At 42.3% G+C, this 18811-nt stretch overlaps 1 protein-coding gene across 1 annotated transcript in view; it reads left to right on the top strand.

The window, feature by feature from the left end:
* Positions 1–18811, top strand: part of ctnna2 (catenin (cadherin-associated protein), alpha 2) — a 121662-nt gene that overhangs the window by 90385 nt on the left and 12466 nt on the right. Inside the window, exons 10-14 of the mRNA XM_053855010.1 lie at positions 6299–6391; positions 6942–7098; positions 7298–7498; positions 13959–14110; positions 15643–15756. Of these exons, the coding sequence (XP_053710985.1) occupies positions 6299–6391; positions 6942–7098; positions 7298–7498; positions 13959–14110; positions 15643–15756 (717 nt within the window). The remainder of the gene's footprint in view (positions 1–6298; positions 6392–6941; positions 7099–7297; positions 7499–13958; positions 14111–15642; positions 15757–18811) is intronic.

Genomic DNA, 18811 nt, shown 5'->3' on the forward strand with positions numbered 1-18811 from the left:
TTACAATGTGGCTCTTGTTGCTGCCTATAGCCTTTGGCAGTAAAATGTAAATGTATGTTAATGTATCAACATTCATGCGGCAGAGTTGGAATAAATTGGCGTGAAATGAAACACTAATACTGAACGTCTCAAATGGTTGCCTTTCTTGTTTTCCACAGCATTATTTGCAATACTTTCATTAAGTAGTATTGGACAATCACATACTTAACCCAGCGTGTTCTCTCATGGTGGCGCCAGAATTCCTGACCTCCACTGAACGCGTTTCTTTTGTCGCCTTTGTCCTCATCATCGTGAAAATCCACTGTTTACCAGCCACTTTGGTTGCAAAAAAAAGGGCTAATTTCAAGGCTGCGAAGATGTCTCGACTGAACGGACGTAAACAGCTTCAATGAAACGCCTGCCGAATAACGACTCATTTCAGCGCTATGCAAATATGAATCAAACCAATTAAAGGTTCAATGACTCATTTGTAATCATTGTTCGGAGATTAAGCCCTTAGATCTGATACTGCTGCGGCGAATGCTTTTCGTGAATGCGGATACTTGTGACATTCAGAGCCCTGATAAGATTGGTGTGGGTTCTTCTATATACAGACCGGAAAATGTCAACAGCTCTGTCTGTGGGGAGATGTTTTGTATCCAGACTGGATTTGGATTGATACGCAGACAGTTTTGGGCAACTAACCTTTTTGCTGCGCACCTGATACTGACATTGAGAGGAAGCATTGTTGCGACTGCAACTGTCAACGCAATTTCAATTCCTGCGAGTTCAGCAATTCAGGCCAATCTCCGCGACAATCTTCTTTCGCCCACCCCTCTGCGTGGCATGTGTGTCATCATATCATGTGCAACGCCAAACACTCATATTTGGCCACAAATATTTCCGCCAAGTGTCGCGATATGAACGATTCTGAATCCATTCATACTTGTCCAAATTCGTTGACTTGTATAGTGTACTGTAAAATGCGGAACTCACTTGTACAGCGCGCCATCACACTATGCGCGGTGGACATAAACAAACATAGCTGACTGCGAGATCCATCTCTCACCATGCTATTTCTGACACTCCGGTCAACGTTCCCCACCTTTACCTTGACAAAAGTCTGTCAGTCTCCGCCCTGGGGAGGAGCTCCACAACAAAACGTGGAGCGCCGAAGCTACTCACGGAACCTCACGTTGAAAAAAAAATGTACTCATTTTAGCACTGTTTATTGAGCAAGTACATTCACGTATTCGTCTATTTACTTTGTGAGTGTGTTCTGTACACGAGCATTTTTTAAATCATTCCAGCCTTAGGCCAAAAACTGACTCTAGTTTAAGCTACGTTTAAGCTACAGAGGTCCTTATTTCCCGTCATGCAGTTTCAGAGCCAGAAATTTGCTGCAAAATCTGGCATTTTGACCGCAACAATCAATAAGTCAATGAAATCCTGGAGGGCTGACTAATCTTACATAGGTGTTGTCAAATGCACATTCAAAAGTCCTACTACGGTGCAGTAAACGGTTTGGTAAGAATGCACACCCACACACTTTATACCCCTGTCCCTATTGGTTGTGTCAAGCTTCAGTTATGATTTGTTTATACTGCTGTCAGTTACCTCTCTGCGTCCCTTGCTGAGCCCAATAAAATGTTTATGCTGTTGATATTAATCCCAAGGCTCCCAGTCTCCTTTAGAACGTGGTCTTTCATTTAGTCGAGAATATATTTTAACGCATCATAATATTTTTGGATATGGTCACTGAGAGGTAGATGATACAGAATTTTGTGCAAAACATAGAAGCAGATCAAGTGAAGTCGAGGCAAAAGTTCACCACTCCCTCGTACTTGTTCATCTGTTCCCCGATGAGAAATGTACATATGCAGCAATGTGCATTTAGCCATGGTATAAACCGTGCTGTCATCCTCCCCTGCTGCTGTCTTCCTTACTGATGCTAATGCATTTTTGTTGTAGTGTTGTACCTCCCAGACCAGAGCTTGCAGGGAATCTACTTGTTTACTAAGCCAGCCATTTATTTGTTCAATGTAAAAACAGCTCCTTCTGTAAGGAAGCAACTTTTTTCAATAATTTTTAAGTCATATAAACATTGACAAAAGTGAATGAATTCACATTGATAATATTGAGTGAAGGTTCTGCAGAGTGTTGAATATTCCTGTGGCAGTGGAAGCACATGTTTAACCTCTTAATAGGAATTGATTTTGAAAGATACAATTCATAATAAAGCGCAGAAGGTCAGCACCTCCTAATGCTTTATATCCCCATAAGAATTTAACTTCACACAACCTTGACATGTGAGCCAACAAATCATGCAGCCGGAGTATTGCTTATTGCTTTTCTGTGTTGTGCCTTGAATCCTCTGTAAAAAGTAGAGGGATTTATTTGCTCTTCCATTTGCGTCTGTTTGCATTTATGAATGCAGCACAGGATCTCTTTTTCTACTAAAGACATTACCAGGAGACATAGACTTTAAATCAAGTTGAATACAATATTAAATAAGCTCTATATTCATACGCAACATGCCCTTGGCAAACATGCATCTTGTTGATGCCAAACTGCGTGATTCCATTGTTTTGGTTTGCATTTCTTGTGTGATGGAAATATATTATGATTTCAGTTTCGATAAAGACGTTAAATGACGCAGTGGTTGCAGCTGCATTTTGGATTGGAGTTGGAACCGTCAAGAATTAAATTTCAGTTTTAATCACAAGCACAAATTTGCGTGTTTGTTTTTTTTCCCCATCAGGTTTATTGAAAACGTTTGTGTTTCATCATTATTATTTTATTGCTCTCCTCAGTCGTGTCTGTGCAGTAATTATATTCCAAACTCAAAAACACTTGGCATGGACGTGTTGGCAAAATTCGACTTACTTGCTTTAAATCCACGATTGAGCTGCTTTATAATACCGGTTTCTGCGATTGTAAGTTGTCCTCAAATTCAAATGGAAGTAATTATCCCTGGCCAAGCAATGGGACAAAATCAATAGATCTTTGTTGGAGGGTAAAATGAAGAATGGGCATTCAGCAGGGATCTCTGCCTCTCGCTTGTCTCCGTCTCACACACACACACACACCTCTTTGAGTCGCGTATTGTGTTCCAACATCCTTGACAGTAGCAGCATTAAGCCTGCATTGTGCCGTTCCAAACCTGCTGTCTTCTTTTTTTTTTTTTCTCTGTTCGCTTCTCTTACAAACAAAAAAGGAAACCTCAAAGGAATAAAGGCTTCTTTAGATAATAGCAATTAGTCGTTTTGGCTGGATGCTGCACTGTTGGCACTGGAGCAGGTATTTGGTTTTGCCAGCCTCCACATCCCCTTTCGGACTGAGAGTCTTAGATGATGCCTCTAGGATCCTTGGGCCAGTGGGCACCAATGAAGAGTTAAATAAATAAATGTCAGCAAACGTGCTCGCATTTCTCTCTCATGATAAACAGTTAAGGGAAGAACGGCGTCTGCCTGTTCTGAAATAGTTTTCCATCCAAAACACTTGACAGTTAACCAAGCGAATAAATCATGTGCAATGAAACATCATCTGAGAACGTAAGCTATAGACTCTTCCTTCCTTCCTTCTTCTGCCGCTTATCCGGGGGCGGGTCGCGGAGGCAGCATTCGGAGCAGGGAAGCCCAAACTTCCTGATCGGCTCAAACCTCCTCCAGCTCCTCCTGGGGGATCCCGAGGCGTTCCCAGGCCAGACCAGAGACATCATCTCTCCAGCGAGTCCTGGGTCTTCCCTGGGGTCTCCTCCTGGTAGGACATGCCCGGAACACCTCCCCAGGGAGGCGTCCAGGGGGCATCCGGATCAGATGCCCGAGCCACCTCAGCTGGTTCCTCTGGATGTGGAGGAGCAGCGGCTCCACCCCGAGCTCCTCCCAGATGACCCAACTCCTCACCCTATCTCTAAGGGTGAGGAGTTCCTATCTCTCAGCCGCTTGGATCCGCGATCTCATCCTTTCGGTCATTACCCGAAGCTCGTGACCATAGGTGAGAGTGGGAACGTAAATTGACCGGTAAATCGAGAGCTTCGTCTTGTGACTCCCTCTTCACCACGACGGTCCGATACAGCGACCGCATCACTGCTGCCACTGCACCAACCCGTCTATCAATCTCACGCTCCCCTTTTCCCTCACTCGAGAACAAGACCCCGAGATACTTAAACTCCAAGCTATAGACTCTTCTATTGTATTTGCCTGTATCTTCCTGTTTCCTGTTTTCTTGTCATTATACTGTAATTACTTGTTAGTTTTTGGTTCCGATAGTTTAAAAACCATCTCGTACTTGCCTTTATCTCAATCTTATTTTGTTAATGCCTTTGTTTGACATGGCAAATTTGCTTTGGCAATTGCAGCTACTTCCTTTTGACAAAAGTATCATTTAAATCCTCTTCAACTATGAAACCTTTAACCAAGTTTTCTCTCTTTTGGTTCATACGTGGTCGACTGCTGCTGCGAAAGATGATTTGTAACCCCTTCAAAAGTGTTACTGGGTGGAGTTGACGTGGCTCACGGACAGCAGCGCTAACGCCTACACTGTTGTTTGGCGACTCCTTATATGCGCGCACACGCTCACACACTCCCGGTTTCCCTGCCAACCACTTTGCACTGCCTGCTTCTGTGTCTCACATACACCACATCAACACAGCCTCGCATAAAGACCAGCAATCCATCAATGGGCTTATTGCTGTCATGAGTAAAGAGACGGGGCTCTGAGCAAGACTTCTCTAACACAAATTTGATTTACTTCAATTTGCCTCCAACACTGGCCCATGAACAGTTGAAGTGCTAATAGAAGCGGACACATTTTCCCGCCGACAGCCATGTGACTCTTTAAAGTTCACAAGTTCCTCATATTTTCCAAATCAGATTTATACGATTGTGTTATTGGATTATTAAAAGTTTTCAGTTATGAGAATTTGATAGAGGAAAATACAGAGATGTCACTCAGATTTATTTGTCTGGCCCTCTCCTGGGCGGACGTTTCACTGGCCTTTGCTAACATTCCTCATTTTCTCCATCAATAGCTTCACCCAGCTAGGCAAATATTAATGTATTTGTTTCATGTGATATCATTTGTATCGTTTTGATCGGTCTCTACCGGCCCTGGTTTTATTGTCGTCTACATGAATGTGCTTACCACTGCAGCACTGATGGCTTTTACAAGCTCCAAACAGCAAAACTGCAGTGGGGACAGCAGCACAATGTCAATGCAGTGTGAACAGGTTGAAGGGTGTGCAGTCAAATGCAATGGGGTTCACCCTCTATTGACGATTGTGTCACGGCTAAGGGGATTTGACGTGAGCATTTTAAATTACCGAAACTGCTTCATCCCATCCAGAGAGCACCATCTGAAAGCAGATGAGGACCATATCACAGTAGACCCCAGCACTTACACAGCCAGACTTCAGGAGGTACGCTGGCTTCTCCGTGATCGCTGCCATTAAACAGGTTGCCCATGCTAACGCTAGCTACGCTCAGCGCCTGCGATGAGTTCATTGAGAGGGGACCGTTGCGATTCTTACCACAGCACCTCGCGCCTGGACGCTGGTCAATTCAGATAGACTCCATAATAAAAGTCCAGTTGTGGAAGTTTGCTGTTGCTGATAATTCAGACAGAATTCCTATTGTCCCATTTGGGCCCTTTCAGTTCTTCCCATGTCATTATTAATATTGCTTTTTTAACCATTTAAACTGACTAAAACTGGAACTACACGGGAAAACTATCAATAATATTAAGATAATGAAGTTCCAGCGGCTCATCGCACACTGCTGTCTTGAAGAGACAGTAATAGCGAACGACATTGAAAGAGAAACAATGTCGATTCATAATGTGCTGGCAAATGAAAAAATAAAGTAATAATAAGACACATTGACCTTTGTGTCTCTTCATGAATATGAAAAGCAGATATCTTACAATAAGGGAACACCTTTGCATGAGCATTCCTCATGACGACTCACCGATGCGAGAGATGAATCACCAGTATTCTGAAAAGGTTAGCCCATTTAGTTTGGCTGTTCCATATACATATTGCTTGAATCGGGCGCAGGAAATCCAATTATCTCGCGACAAATGCGAGTGAAGGTCCAACCTGTACTCTGTCACTCAGGTGTTTCGTACCACATCATGATGAGATTCTACCAAGAAAAAGGATTTCTGTCAATGTTGTGTGGTATTTATGTAGAGATTAGATCCTCGAGGGACGTCACTGATGCTCATGCTGGCTTGAAATCGTGCTGTCTGTCATTTAAGAAATGGATATTGTCTGCACGCGTTTTTAAAGCGTCCTTTTTTCTCTCCTCTCTGCGTGTAGGTTGCCAACTTGGCTTGCTCCATCTCCAACAATGAAGAAGGTGTGAAGTTGGTGCGGATGGCTGCCACCCAAATTGACAGTTTATGTCCGCAGGTGATTATTAAAAAAATAAAAAATAAACTGCAACAATGAATGGCTTTATGAAAAGACTTGTCAAAAATATTTATGCAATTAATTATGCTGGTGTCTCCAAGGGATTCATGCATGGGTTTATTTATTTATTTATTTATTTTTTTAGATTTTTTTTAGCAGGAAAAATCTTGGATGGCATTTAAGAGAAAGAGCTATGAATTTTGTTAAAAAAGGGGATTATATTTCTGCTTCCCAGGGTGTATGCAAAGGACGAAGGCTTTAATTGTCATTCTGAAATTAATAAACAAGCAGTATACAAAAGAAAAAAAAAAAAAAAAAAAGCAGGATACATACCTTTAAACAGCGCACTGTGACAGAGAGCACTATCTCTCTTGGCTGGCTCAGCTTCTTACAGGCCCAAAAAATGTCTAGTTCTCCACAGTGGGTGTTTTTTTTTTTTTTTTTTAATACCTGAAAAGAAGTTGTCAAATCAAATGTGTTTATGAGTGATTTGTGTTTGGTACGATTTCCCCCCAATGTTTATGCTTACGCTGTTCCTCATCTGTTCAAGGTTATAAACGCTGCCCTGACTTTGGCGGCGCGTCCTCAGAGCAAAGTGGCTCAGGACAACATGGATGTTTTCAAGGATCAGTGGGAGAAGCAGGTTCGGATTCTGACCGAAGCTGTTGATGACATCACCTCCGTGGATGACTTCTTGTCTGTGTCAGGTAAGACAGTGTTTTGAGGTGTCCAGTTGAGGCGCTGCACTCATTATACCAAAATATATATATATATATTTCCATACTGTAACTTGGTGTGTGTATTTTGGGGCTAAAAAAATCTGCCAGTCAATAAGCTTAAACACCTCTTACAGATCTTCAAAACTTGCAAATACATAGAATGTGACCATGATTTTCTTCTTGAAAGAAAATCACATCCTTGAAGACGTGAACAAGTGTGTGATTGCCCTGCAAGAGGGAGACGTGGACACTCTCGACCGAACCGCCGGAGCCATCAGGGGCCGCGCTGCTCGCGTGGTCCACATCATTAATGCGGAAATGGAGAACTATGAGCCTGGGGTGTACACTGAGCGGGTGCTGGAGTCCATCAAGCTGCTGTCTGAAACTGGTAAGTGCTTTTCAGACAGTTCAAGTGTGACACAAATGCTCACACTTCTGTTTATTGCATTGTTTCGCGAGAGTTATGTAACATCCCTGTAGCCTGAGCGGCTGCTCGACTCATACGGCGTCGGAGGTCTGTTCTAGATTTTGAAGTCATTTCCGAAAGTACACAGGAGACCACTTAGATTAACATCGCAATCTGGTTAGTGACTTAGGGACACAGAAATTGCATGGACAATTTACATAGCTGTCTCAAGTCTGATATAAACCATGAATGCCATCTGTCCTCGGCCTCTGCTGCGCCCAAACTGTTTGTCTTCTTCATCATCACCATTAAGCCCCTTCATTTGGACACTTTGGAGGCAGTATGAATTATACAAACCCAATACAGGCGGACCCAAAGTCGCACATTCCCTGCTTAAATGAAAGCAGTGTGTCTCGAGTCTTGTTCATTTAGTCGTTCTTCGTTGCCTGAAAAGCAACCGTTCGACGGTTAAAAGGTGCTCAATGAACATCTATACTGTACACAGTGGACTTTGCACCCAAAATGCTTTCCAAGTACAGCAAGTTTTCAGCGCTGACACTCTCCCCCGATTCACCCCCCGTAATAAGAGTGCAGGGACTTTGAAGGTAGAGCGTGTGGAATTCCATTTGCCAAGCCTCAAACTTTCTTCTCAAACTGCTCCCATGACTTCAACGGAAGCACTTTTTTTGTTGTTTTTTTTTTGTTAAACATGGTAAATAAATTCAATTTTTGTGTCCTAAACCAATAACATGGATAGAAAATGTTGCATGAGCTTCCAGGACTATTTTTTTTTCTCACCCATGACCCAGAAAAAAAACATCTAATTTAGCTATTATCCTTCCAGCGAATAAGAGCCTGTCTTTTCTCATGCGCACATCCACTTTTGTCTGTAAGTTGTAAACAGTCCCACCTCCACCTCCATTAGAGTCAATTTAGCTGAGCTGTATATCCCTTGTTTCCCTTGTTAGCATCATCTGCAGGGATAGTTGAGAGTCACATACTTTCACCGCCTGATAAGCTACCAACTGGAAACTCGCGTGTCTTCACATCCATTAAGTCTCTTGTCACTCAAAATGTAATGGATGACATACATGTCTGAAGTCATGAGAGCTCTGCCATGATGACTGTTGTTTGGCATGAAATGGAGTGCACCATTGTTGCTATTGAAGACAAAGACTTGAGTATGACTGTCATATACTTTCTTACTGAAATATTCATCTTTTCTTTGAAGAAAGCTCAATGATTTTTACTGAGCACTTCTCTGCTTCACCTTTTAGTCCTTCAAATATGCACAAGTTCTGGCTTGGAAAAATGTCATGTGTGGCTCAGTATCCACTGCTGTCCTCCTGTAACCACTGCTGTGTGTTGTGGCGGTTCTTTTCAATCCGTCTATTTCCACCTCTCATCCAAGGTCAGGTCGCGTGGGCAGTTATCAAATGGAAGTATAGTGATTTCACATCGATGTAAGGACTTGTGTCTTGCTCTTCGGAGTCAAATATAAAGAGCAATGTGTTGCAATCGGCATATAAATGGACTTTCAGATTGTGGCTTCTCTATTGTTTTGGATCGTCTAAAAGCGATTCTTGAATTTTCCTGTGCTATTTTGGAGCTACAATGGCTTGATGCTGTAAATGCAAAAATGCAACGTTTACCTTGTTGACTATTTACCATCGACTGCATTTGATTTTGTCATGTACTATTGTATTTTTAAATGTGTGTTTGTTTGTTTTTTTTGTATCCATCCGGATCACAGAAAGAGCAAGCCATTGATTAAGGCTATATGCAAGATAGCGTAAAAACAGGTCAGATCAGTGCTGGTTGAGGGAGCTTGTCCGAAGAGGTGCAGATGGATTGTTGCTTAGTCATGCATTCGCTGCACCAGAGAGTCCACTCATCTTTAATGCTTAACCCAATGCTTAACATCTTCAGCTGCTGTTAGACTGAAGCTGATTTTTGTGTTGATCTATGTATATATATCTATATATCTATATATATCTATCTATATATCTATCTATATATATATATATATATATCTATCTATATATATATATATATATATATATATATATATGTAAAATAAAAGTATGATAAATGCTGCAAGTAAAGCACCAGGTACAGTCTATTGTATTATATACAGGAATGGATGGGCCGACCTTTGCCACCGGTCTGTTGGAAGCTTCCCATATATGTTGTGGAAATGAAGCATGCTGTATTGTATACCTAATTGTACCTAACCCTAGAAACCTTGACACGACCAACGACTGCAAACCAACCAAAGGGGATCTAGATCCAAACTTTTTGAGAGCAAGACTGAGAACTTATGATTATGAAAGTTGGTGTTACGATCACCCAGGGCTTGGACCCACACAGAGGAGACCAGGCAGATCTCAACAAAAGTTTAATCCAGGCAAAAAAAAACTAGTGACAAAAGGAGCACCACAAAATACGGCCATGTAGAACGTCAGTCCAACTTAAAACCACAATAACTCTCAACAAGGAAGGATAAAAAACTCTTAACCAACTTAAATCCTCAGAATAAATAAATAAGGATCTCAGACTTGACAATGCTTAAGTTGGCTTGATGTGACACAGCAAAGCAACGGTGCAGATGCAGGCAACGGCAGGATTGGGAGAAGATGCAACAAGACAGACAAGGTGCACACAGGAAGACCTGACAGCTCTATCAAAATAAAACCAGAAGTAGCCAACAGAACAGAACTAAAAAAAATCTGACGACGCAAAAAGCAATTTTAGCATTGGAAAATTGAGAGAAGAAAGAGGGTAAAATGAACTGGATGCTCCAGTCCACCAGGATGAGGAAGGAACAGATACTGGAAGAAAAATACTGGAAGAAAAATGAAGCTGTTATCTTCGCATAAGTGGAGAACGATTTTCAAGGAGGCTGACACCATTGCACTTAGTACCCACTTCATCTTTCAGTCAGATGTACAGTATGTGACAAATATGTTTGGCTTTTGTCGAAAGCACTGACCTCTGTGAGCCAAATGCTAATGTGGTTCTTTGATTAAAAAGCCAAAGGAAGACATGGCTTCTTGGTTTTTATAAGGTTGTTTCCACCCAATCGTTCCGTCTAATTGAGACTTTTCGGCCTGCAGCCAGTCGGCGCAATTGAGCCATGTTTTATTGGCTCCAGGATTTTCTTTGATAAAGAGTCGTAGTATTCCCCCCCTCTCTTAATGCGGTGTGCTACCCAGGGTTTTTAAGATCTACCATGCACAACTGATCTGGGCCATAAAGCACTTATTGATCCTTGTAAACTTTTAGTTCCTTTTCCCCCTTCAAACCTCACACACTTGATGTCTATGTATTCCAACAGAGCCAAGGAGAAATCTATGGCTTCTGGAAAGATGATTAAGTGCAGTTGAACAAAGGCAAAGGATATAGAACCACACACCAAGTCAGATTAACTCGACTCCACCAGAATCAATAGCTGTCACCGGGGATTTCGCAAAGCGATTTAAGCAGAGATTCCAGTAGAATTCATTAATACGGTTTGCGGCGACTCGGTCCGTAAGGGCACGGCTTTGAAAGTGGAGTGATTCTAGATCCGGCTACACATTAAGTACAGATAGCATATTTTACGCCGGTGAAATTCCCTCACGCTGCATGGAGATTGTTTGAACCCCATCCCCTACTATTGATTCAGAGCCGCAGCGCAATCGCGCTCGCTATCGGTTCGAGTGATTGATCTGACCCTCTCGCGTCCAGCATTCGTAATTATATCTGGACCGAATTACGAGTCAACGTTAATGTGTCCGAAAACATCATGACATTTTCAAAATAATGAAGACGCCAACAAAAAAATAATGTTTAACAGTTTTTGTTTTTTTTTCTTTTGGAAAAGCGTGTCGTTTTGAAGGCGAGTCCATATCCTGATGGGGACAAGGTCATGGGAGGCACGACGTGTTCTTGACCAACATGCCGTGGCTAGCAGAGGCCTTTTGGGTCATCCATAATACCCGCTCTTGATTCCTGCAAATGGCAGCTGACTGAAGAAACGCGCCCTCAGCGCTGACCCTGCTCTCTGATCTCGGTGGTTCAACAGATGTGTATCCAACGGTGACGCATTTCTATCAAGTTTTACCAAAAAGGAGCCGTCACAGCTTCGTGAGGCTGCGTAATCGACCTGGCATGTTTCCACGCGATATCCAAGACGTGGCTGTTTTCCAAACCATCGAGCAGTGGTGTGCCTCTGGCTGACGTGTCTCCGCGCTCTTGTTGTATTTTCAGACTGGAACCTGTGGTCGTGAGAGGTGTTAAAGGGGTCTGCGCCTCATAGATACTGGGTGAACACTTGAGAACGCAGGGCCATGCTTCAGCCCAGTTTATCAATCCTGTCATTCAGCTTTGCTTTCAAAGTTTATCCACACATCTTGACATCACAATGTCTGCTCTTGAGCTCATGAATCATTTACAGAAATGTCTTTTTATTTAACAGTACTGAAGTGAAACGCTTAACTCCTTCACTATAGAGAACCAATATTCTGGTTTCTATTCACCATTCTGTGAATAATTTTGTATTATGATTCCTAAAACACTCCCCCCAAAGCAAGGTTATGAACAAAGTACCCACCCTTTTGAAATGGTCTTAATTTGCCCTTCCCCTTTTCTGTAGTGAGTGTGATCAGATTTATTGCTGGGGAAAATATTGGCAGCCATAGCACACAACTCTTCTGTTTAAAGCTGAGCCATAGAATCCTGACAGTCTACACATGGGCCCAGGATTGAAGCGTGTCCTTGAGAGGGGGAAATCAATGGCCTAATGGGAGAGTGGTTATAGCCTCTCTCTCTTTCCCATCTCCCTGCTCTTCCAAGAGAGTTATATTCTCCAGCAACTCCTTGTGCGCTAGGAAACATATTAAAAGAAATCATTGAAGCAAGGAGTGCAAAATGAACACAATTTTTGGTCAGCTGTATGATGTATATTCTGTTATGTGTCATGTGCATATAATGGAACATCACTAGAATATATATATATATATATATATATATATATATATATGTGTGTGTGTGTACTGTTCCTCTATGTGTGTGGCCGCTGCATGTGGGAGGGGTTGCCGAGTGAGTGAGGTCTCTCCAGAAGTGAAGAGGTGCCCGGTGCGTGTCCAGCTCTGAATGTGCGCTTCTGTGCAGTTTGGCTGTGACAAAGTCATAAACCAAGTCACGCTCTGTCCCAGACTGGCCTCATCCCTGTCCCAGCTCCAGCCCACAACAGGACATCAAACCCTGGAGTGAGCGCTCCAGCACCTCCCCTGTGACACTCTACCACGGTCCAGTGTGGAGACAGGAAAGGTTTTACACCTCAATATGAAGAAAAAACAGTCAGTAAATGTAGCTAACGGGACACGTCTGCATACAGAGGCTGCGTTATACACAAGAACAAAGCGCGTTGTAGGTCAGCTGATCGGCCCGCGCACCTTATGATTTTTCCCGCTTATTTTGGGGGCGTTCAAGTTCTGGGTTTTAGTTCGAAGTCTGGAGCAAAAAATCGAGAAATTTTTGTTCGAATTCCGATTTGTTCAAAAACCACTGTGTATGTGTGTGTATATATATATATATATATATATATATATATATATATATATATATATATATATATATATATATATATATATATATATATATATATATATATATATATATATATTTATTTTTTTTCACTTGAGCGATGGGGATCTTTCTCAGTAGACGGTGTGCAGTATTCTGCCCACTCATGATATGGATTCTGGTGCCTTGCTTAAGGACTCATCTGCCATGTCCAAGACACTTCCACCTTATTTGTTTCACAAATCTCAAAAGGTGTGGAAAAAAAGTCCAAGCGACGCACTTCATAAGCAGTTTTTTCATGGCCTCTAATTTATGCCTCAGCCCAGAGCCTGAATGAAATCCATTCCTACATGGTCACATTTAATTCCCTTCATCATTTTTCAACCCCAATGAGTGAAATTGCCCCTTACCATCAGCAACTTTCCTCATTAAGAGCTCAGAGAACATTTAAATATTTCTATTTTAAACGCCTTTCCCAGCGTTTCCCAAAAGCCTATTTTACGGTTCTGTAGTAAGTGGATTAAAGTGAATTAAAAATGAAAAGAAAAAAAAAGGGTGACTTTGTGTAGTGCCTTTTTTGTTTAAAATATACTTTGTATCAAATCGAATGGATACACCTTTAATGCAAACCGGAAAAATTGGTTAGCACTTCCTTGCGGTGTGTGAAATGCATGTCTCTTCTGTTTCCTTTTTTTTTTTTCTCATTCAACGTCATGCATTATGTCCTGCTTCTGCTAACATGGGCCTTCACTTTCTGCCTGCCGGAACATTAGCGTTTTCTGTACAGCATATTTGCAAATGATTTTTTACAGTTCAAGAGAGAAAAAGGTTCTTTAAAAAATGCATTTGTAAATATCCTTCCGTCTCTCCTCAGTCATGCCCAGATTTGCCGAACAGGTGGAAGTGGCCATCGAAGCCCTGAGTACAAACCCTCCTCAGGCCTTTGAGGAGAATGAGTTCATCGATGCCTCGCGCCTGGTCTACGATGGCGTCCGTGACATCAGGAAAGCTGTCCTCATGATACGGGTATGCAAATTGTCAACAAATCATTTTGTTGAATTTAAAGGTATTAATACGACTGTTGCATGTATTTTGGGATGGATAATGGAAAAAAAATGTTGCCATCATTTCCTTATTAAAATGTCGCGGGGAAACATGACGCAAGCCGGTGCTCAACACGCTCTGATGTTCGTGTATCTGCATTTCTCACCCAAACTGGCCTTCTCCCACTTCCTATTTTTAATTGATTTTTCTTACATTATGCAAGCTGGATGGTTTCTCAGTGAAGCTCTGGAATAATCTAATTATGGAAATAATTTTATGTTGGTAAATAATGTAAAACAGGCAGCTTTGAACTGCCGGCAACCAGCTGGCTTCATAATCCCATCCAAGTTCAATTACTTTTTGCAGATAACTCCAGAGATTCTTGCTTCCAGTTCTGCAACTCCACCATAAACATGGGTATTTTTCACGAGCTCTAATATTTGCTTCTAATTTTTTACGTTCATGAAAAGGAAAAATCTATTTCAAATACACACATTCCTGTGAAAAAGTGGATTGTACATTCCTTAAAAAGCAAAAATGCTGGGAGATTGTTTTCTTTAGAAGAAAACATGGAAACCCTTCATGCACTTTTCATGTTCTGAAAGTACTACATCGTACTTTTAGTTGAGCCTTTGTCGCAAGTCATGAAACACATGGTGATTTTGCATTACTTCCGCGTTGCGTTTTCCACCTCAGACCAGTCACGATAAAGGAGAATTGTCTCCCACACATAATTATATAGACATATTCTTGACCTCAACCAGGATCTAATGTCAACAGGTTACTTCAATGATCAGTGTGGATATTATCTGCACTCTGCCTTATACAGCATTATGTCCGCTCAGTTCAAACACCTCCAACAAGAACACCACAACCCCACGTTTTCACCCATGTGAGTCACATGCACATGACAGGAACAGAGTGAGTTCATACTTGGTTAAGATCACCTTTCATTCATTTTAAATCTGTAATGTTTTGCTACGTATCGTACACATTACTTCACACATCAGTGTGGTGTCGTCGCCCAACTTCTCATTTCAAATTCTTCCCGCCTGTGTGTCTTTCAGTATAAGTTATGTCTGGCTCCGTTTCTCGTTTTTTTTTTTTGTTTTTTTTGAAGTCAGATCCCACCAAGTATAATGTGTGCCACTTCAAACAGATTGCATAATTATGTTATGTTTTGATGTCAGGGTTGATGAGCCATGTGAGGTGACTGCATTAACCGCAAATGGTGAAAGCAAGCAACACAGATTCTGAAATACTGTGGATCTGAAAAAATAACACTTATAATTGGCAGTTTTTTTGTTTTTTTTTCTATAATGGAATATTTTATTTGATCTTGACAAGACAGTGCTGCAGATTGAGATCTTCTGCTGTGTGGTGTGTTTTGAATCTTCAGGGAATGACAGCATTCAGAAAGAGCGTTATGAGTGAAGAAAAATGACCTTTACAGCTTGAAAAAAAAAGTGCAATTGTGTCTTTCCTCTCTGACTCATGTCTTCCTGTTTTAATAGACGCCAGAAGAGCTTGAAGACGACTCCGACTTTGAGCAGGAGGACTACGATACCCGCAGCAGGACCAGCGTCCAGACTGAAGATGACCAGCTGATAGCTGGACAGAGCGCCAGGGTAGGCTTTTCACTGCTTGTATAAAAGTACCCACCTGCCTTTGCCATGCAGGATGTTAAACCTTGGCAAAATATCTGTATCACTGTGTTGATATATGCTTGAGTCATTTGAAGCACTCCATATACCAAGTGACACATCATAATATATAGACATAATGGGGCTCTAGCTGCCAAAGTTTTATGTGACACACGACCTATGGAGTCAGTATATGACGCAGAAGGCGGAACCTGTGCCTCGACTGAAAGCCTGACGCAACACTGAAGGCTGAATTCAGTATCAACATACAGTAGGTGGCAAACGTCAGTTGAAGATAGTTGATACACGTCGACGCCTTGGGTGTGAGAATGTGTTCACTGAGCGGGACGTAATAGCGTCCACACAGTAAGGTGAATAATAGGAGTAAACAGACATCACTGTGTTTGCAAAAATGCAAATGGGAAATTTGGCATTAGTTTCCCCAGTGAGAGCTGTGATTTGGCAAACTTGCAGTGAAGAAAGTGAAATGTTTTTGAAGTCATGTCAAGGCTGCCATACTTGCGTCTCACTCTGAGAACTGCCTCATGTTCTGAGGTGCTTGACGCTGTACAATTGTACACAACTTCTCAATAGGAAAGCCGGACAATGCTCAGTCTAGTGCTTCACCAGCATGAATTATGTATGCTTTCATGTGCACATGTTTGCTTTTCACTCCCAATACTTTGTAAATGGATTAAGGTTTGAGCCACTTTCATGGAAGACTCACAATCACTGACCTGGAGGACGATGATATCAACAGTAAATGAATATCAAAATCCTCACTGATCATACTGTGTACATACTGTGTCATGAGCAGCGTGATATTGGCTCATATTGGCTTGTTATATGTCAGTAATGACTACATTTTAATTCAGCCCAATATTTTCCTTGTCAAATAAACAAGTAGCCCGGAGACCTGCAGGTGTCCGGAGTAGGAAGAACTCTGAGCCACACGTCTCTTCTCCCACGGAGGTTCCTGTGGCTTTGAAAGCCACGGCCATCTGAGCATTCAAGAGCTTCCACACAAAAGAGTTTCACAGCACAAAACTAGAACTTGTTTTCTCCGCCGCTCAATCCCCTGCATGTGGGCAGTTTTTCATGGAAACAGTTTGCATCCCAGCAGGTCCCCTTGTTCCAGCTTGTCATTGTCATGATGAACAAGGCCATGAATAAGGGCACTTTGTGTGTGACATGAAAGGATGCGTGCACTGTGATTCACCATTTGTGATTGTAATTCACACTTGATATGGTGGCGAGTTTTCCCAGCGAAGCTCATTTAAAATGCGTCTTGACCTCAGTCGGATAAACCCGTGCTTAACTTGAACATTTCTCTGTTATTCACGCGCACAGACGTTGCTATAGGAACAGTGAGGCTTAATGCTAAAGCTCTTCTTATTGCTTGTGTGCTAGCATTTCACCCACACCATCAGCCTGTGATTCAAAGATCGTGTCGACCACTTTGCACACAATGTTATGACATGAAAAAGCAGAATTGGCCTGTACCTCATGGACTGGTGGGTGGGAAGGGCAACGTAAAGTTGTAAAGCCATGAGATCTGAAAATACTCAGTTAAACTTCCCACCTAAAACTACATACCTGAATGTTCTGAATGAACAGTGTGAGCGAAGCAACTACTCTTATTGTCTCGTGCTGAGGAGCTAGTGTACATGCAGGTGAATCTGGTCTGTGTTTGGGTGGAGCAGGTGCAGTATAGACCAGCGCCTGCCGTTGTGACAGATGGTGTTTTAACTGTGTGTCTGGTTGGCCTGTGAAGCCTGCAGGTCCTCACATTCATGTGAACATTCTAAATCCACTCTGCATACATTTGGAATAGTCTGAGGCAACAGCAGCACGTAAAGCAAACATGCTAATATAGACTGAATTCTATCTACTCTATCTGTCAAATACAAGCTTACTTTCCTCCCCAAGATTAACGGAAGTCAACCAACTGTGGTTTCCATGAAAGATGTATTTGCTGAAACCCTCTGGTGATCTGCCCAGTCAGCTGCAGCCCGAATGAACCTCCCTGTCCTCTTGTGGTTATGCCAAGTGCCAATTGGTGCACAGGGTTTGTATTCACCCAGACATGAGGAGGTGCGATCCATTTCCTCCATAGAAGCTGGCATGTGCACACGGAGGTTTATAGCCCTCATCTCCCCCGCCTCTCTGCCTGTCTGAGTATCATTTACATGGCTTATATCTCCCTTTACATCCTCACTGTCTCGGTTTTGTTGCGTGCAGAAAGAAATCTAATCTTGTCTGTGGACTTTATTTCCTGAAAGCATTCTCAGCAGTGCGGAGCCTCGTGCCGTGCTCTGCTTGTCACTTCTATTATATTTGCACCTGCAGATAAGTTATTTAAGAAACAGCGCATAATGAGAAGGCAGGGGTATCGCACTGTCTGCGGTGTCCCTTTCTATTAGAGCCCACGCCAACGCCCCCTGCGCGCACATGCGCACGCACTCTCCACCTTTTACCGCAGTGATTGGATAACAATGTTGATAGGTCATCCATAAAATTGAACTTGGAGTGTTTGGGCAGTTTATTTCAAATGAAAGAAATTAAAGTTATTTCAAGATGCCGCGCTCGGTGAAGAAACCCGGAAAGCGCTTTAATCCCTGGAGACGGAGCACGGTTGCAGAGTGTATTGGCACAAAACTCCCCCGGTCGGATTTGCCACTATGTTAAGCTCCCAAGGCCCGCTCCTTGTTGTTATCAGAAGAGTAGGGAAGGGGATTTGGGGATAAGTGAATTCTAGAGCGCAAAGGGGGAAGTGGAGTTTCAATGAGTGCTCTCCTGCTCCCCTGACATCCCAATTGCCCCTTGTGTTTACAAATGTGCTGCAGGTTGGGTTTGTGTTCAGTGACTTGCAGTCTTCGAGAGCTTTGCGGAATAAGCCAAAGCCCCCTCGCCGTCTGGTTCTCCTACTGTTTATAGATTTATAAAGCAATTTATTGCGGAGAGAAGAGCACTTTTACTCATATTTGAACCGTAAATGAATGATGAATATGCCACATCATGATATGCTCTGTGTACAGTA

This window comes from Synchiropus splendidus, chromosome 2 (assembly GCF_027744825.2).
Source record: "Synchiropus splendidus isolate RoL2022-P1 chromosome 2, RoL_Sspl_1.0, whole genome shotgun sequence".
In the NCBI taxonomy this organism is placed as follows: Eukaryota; Metazoa; Chordata; class Actinopteri; order Syngnathiformes; family Callionymidae; genus Synchiropus; species Synchiropus splendidus.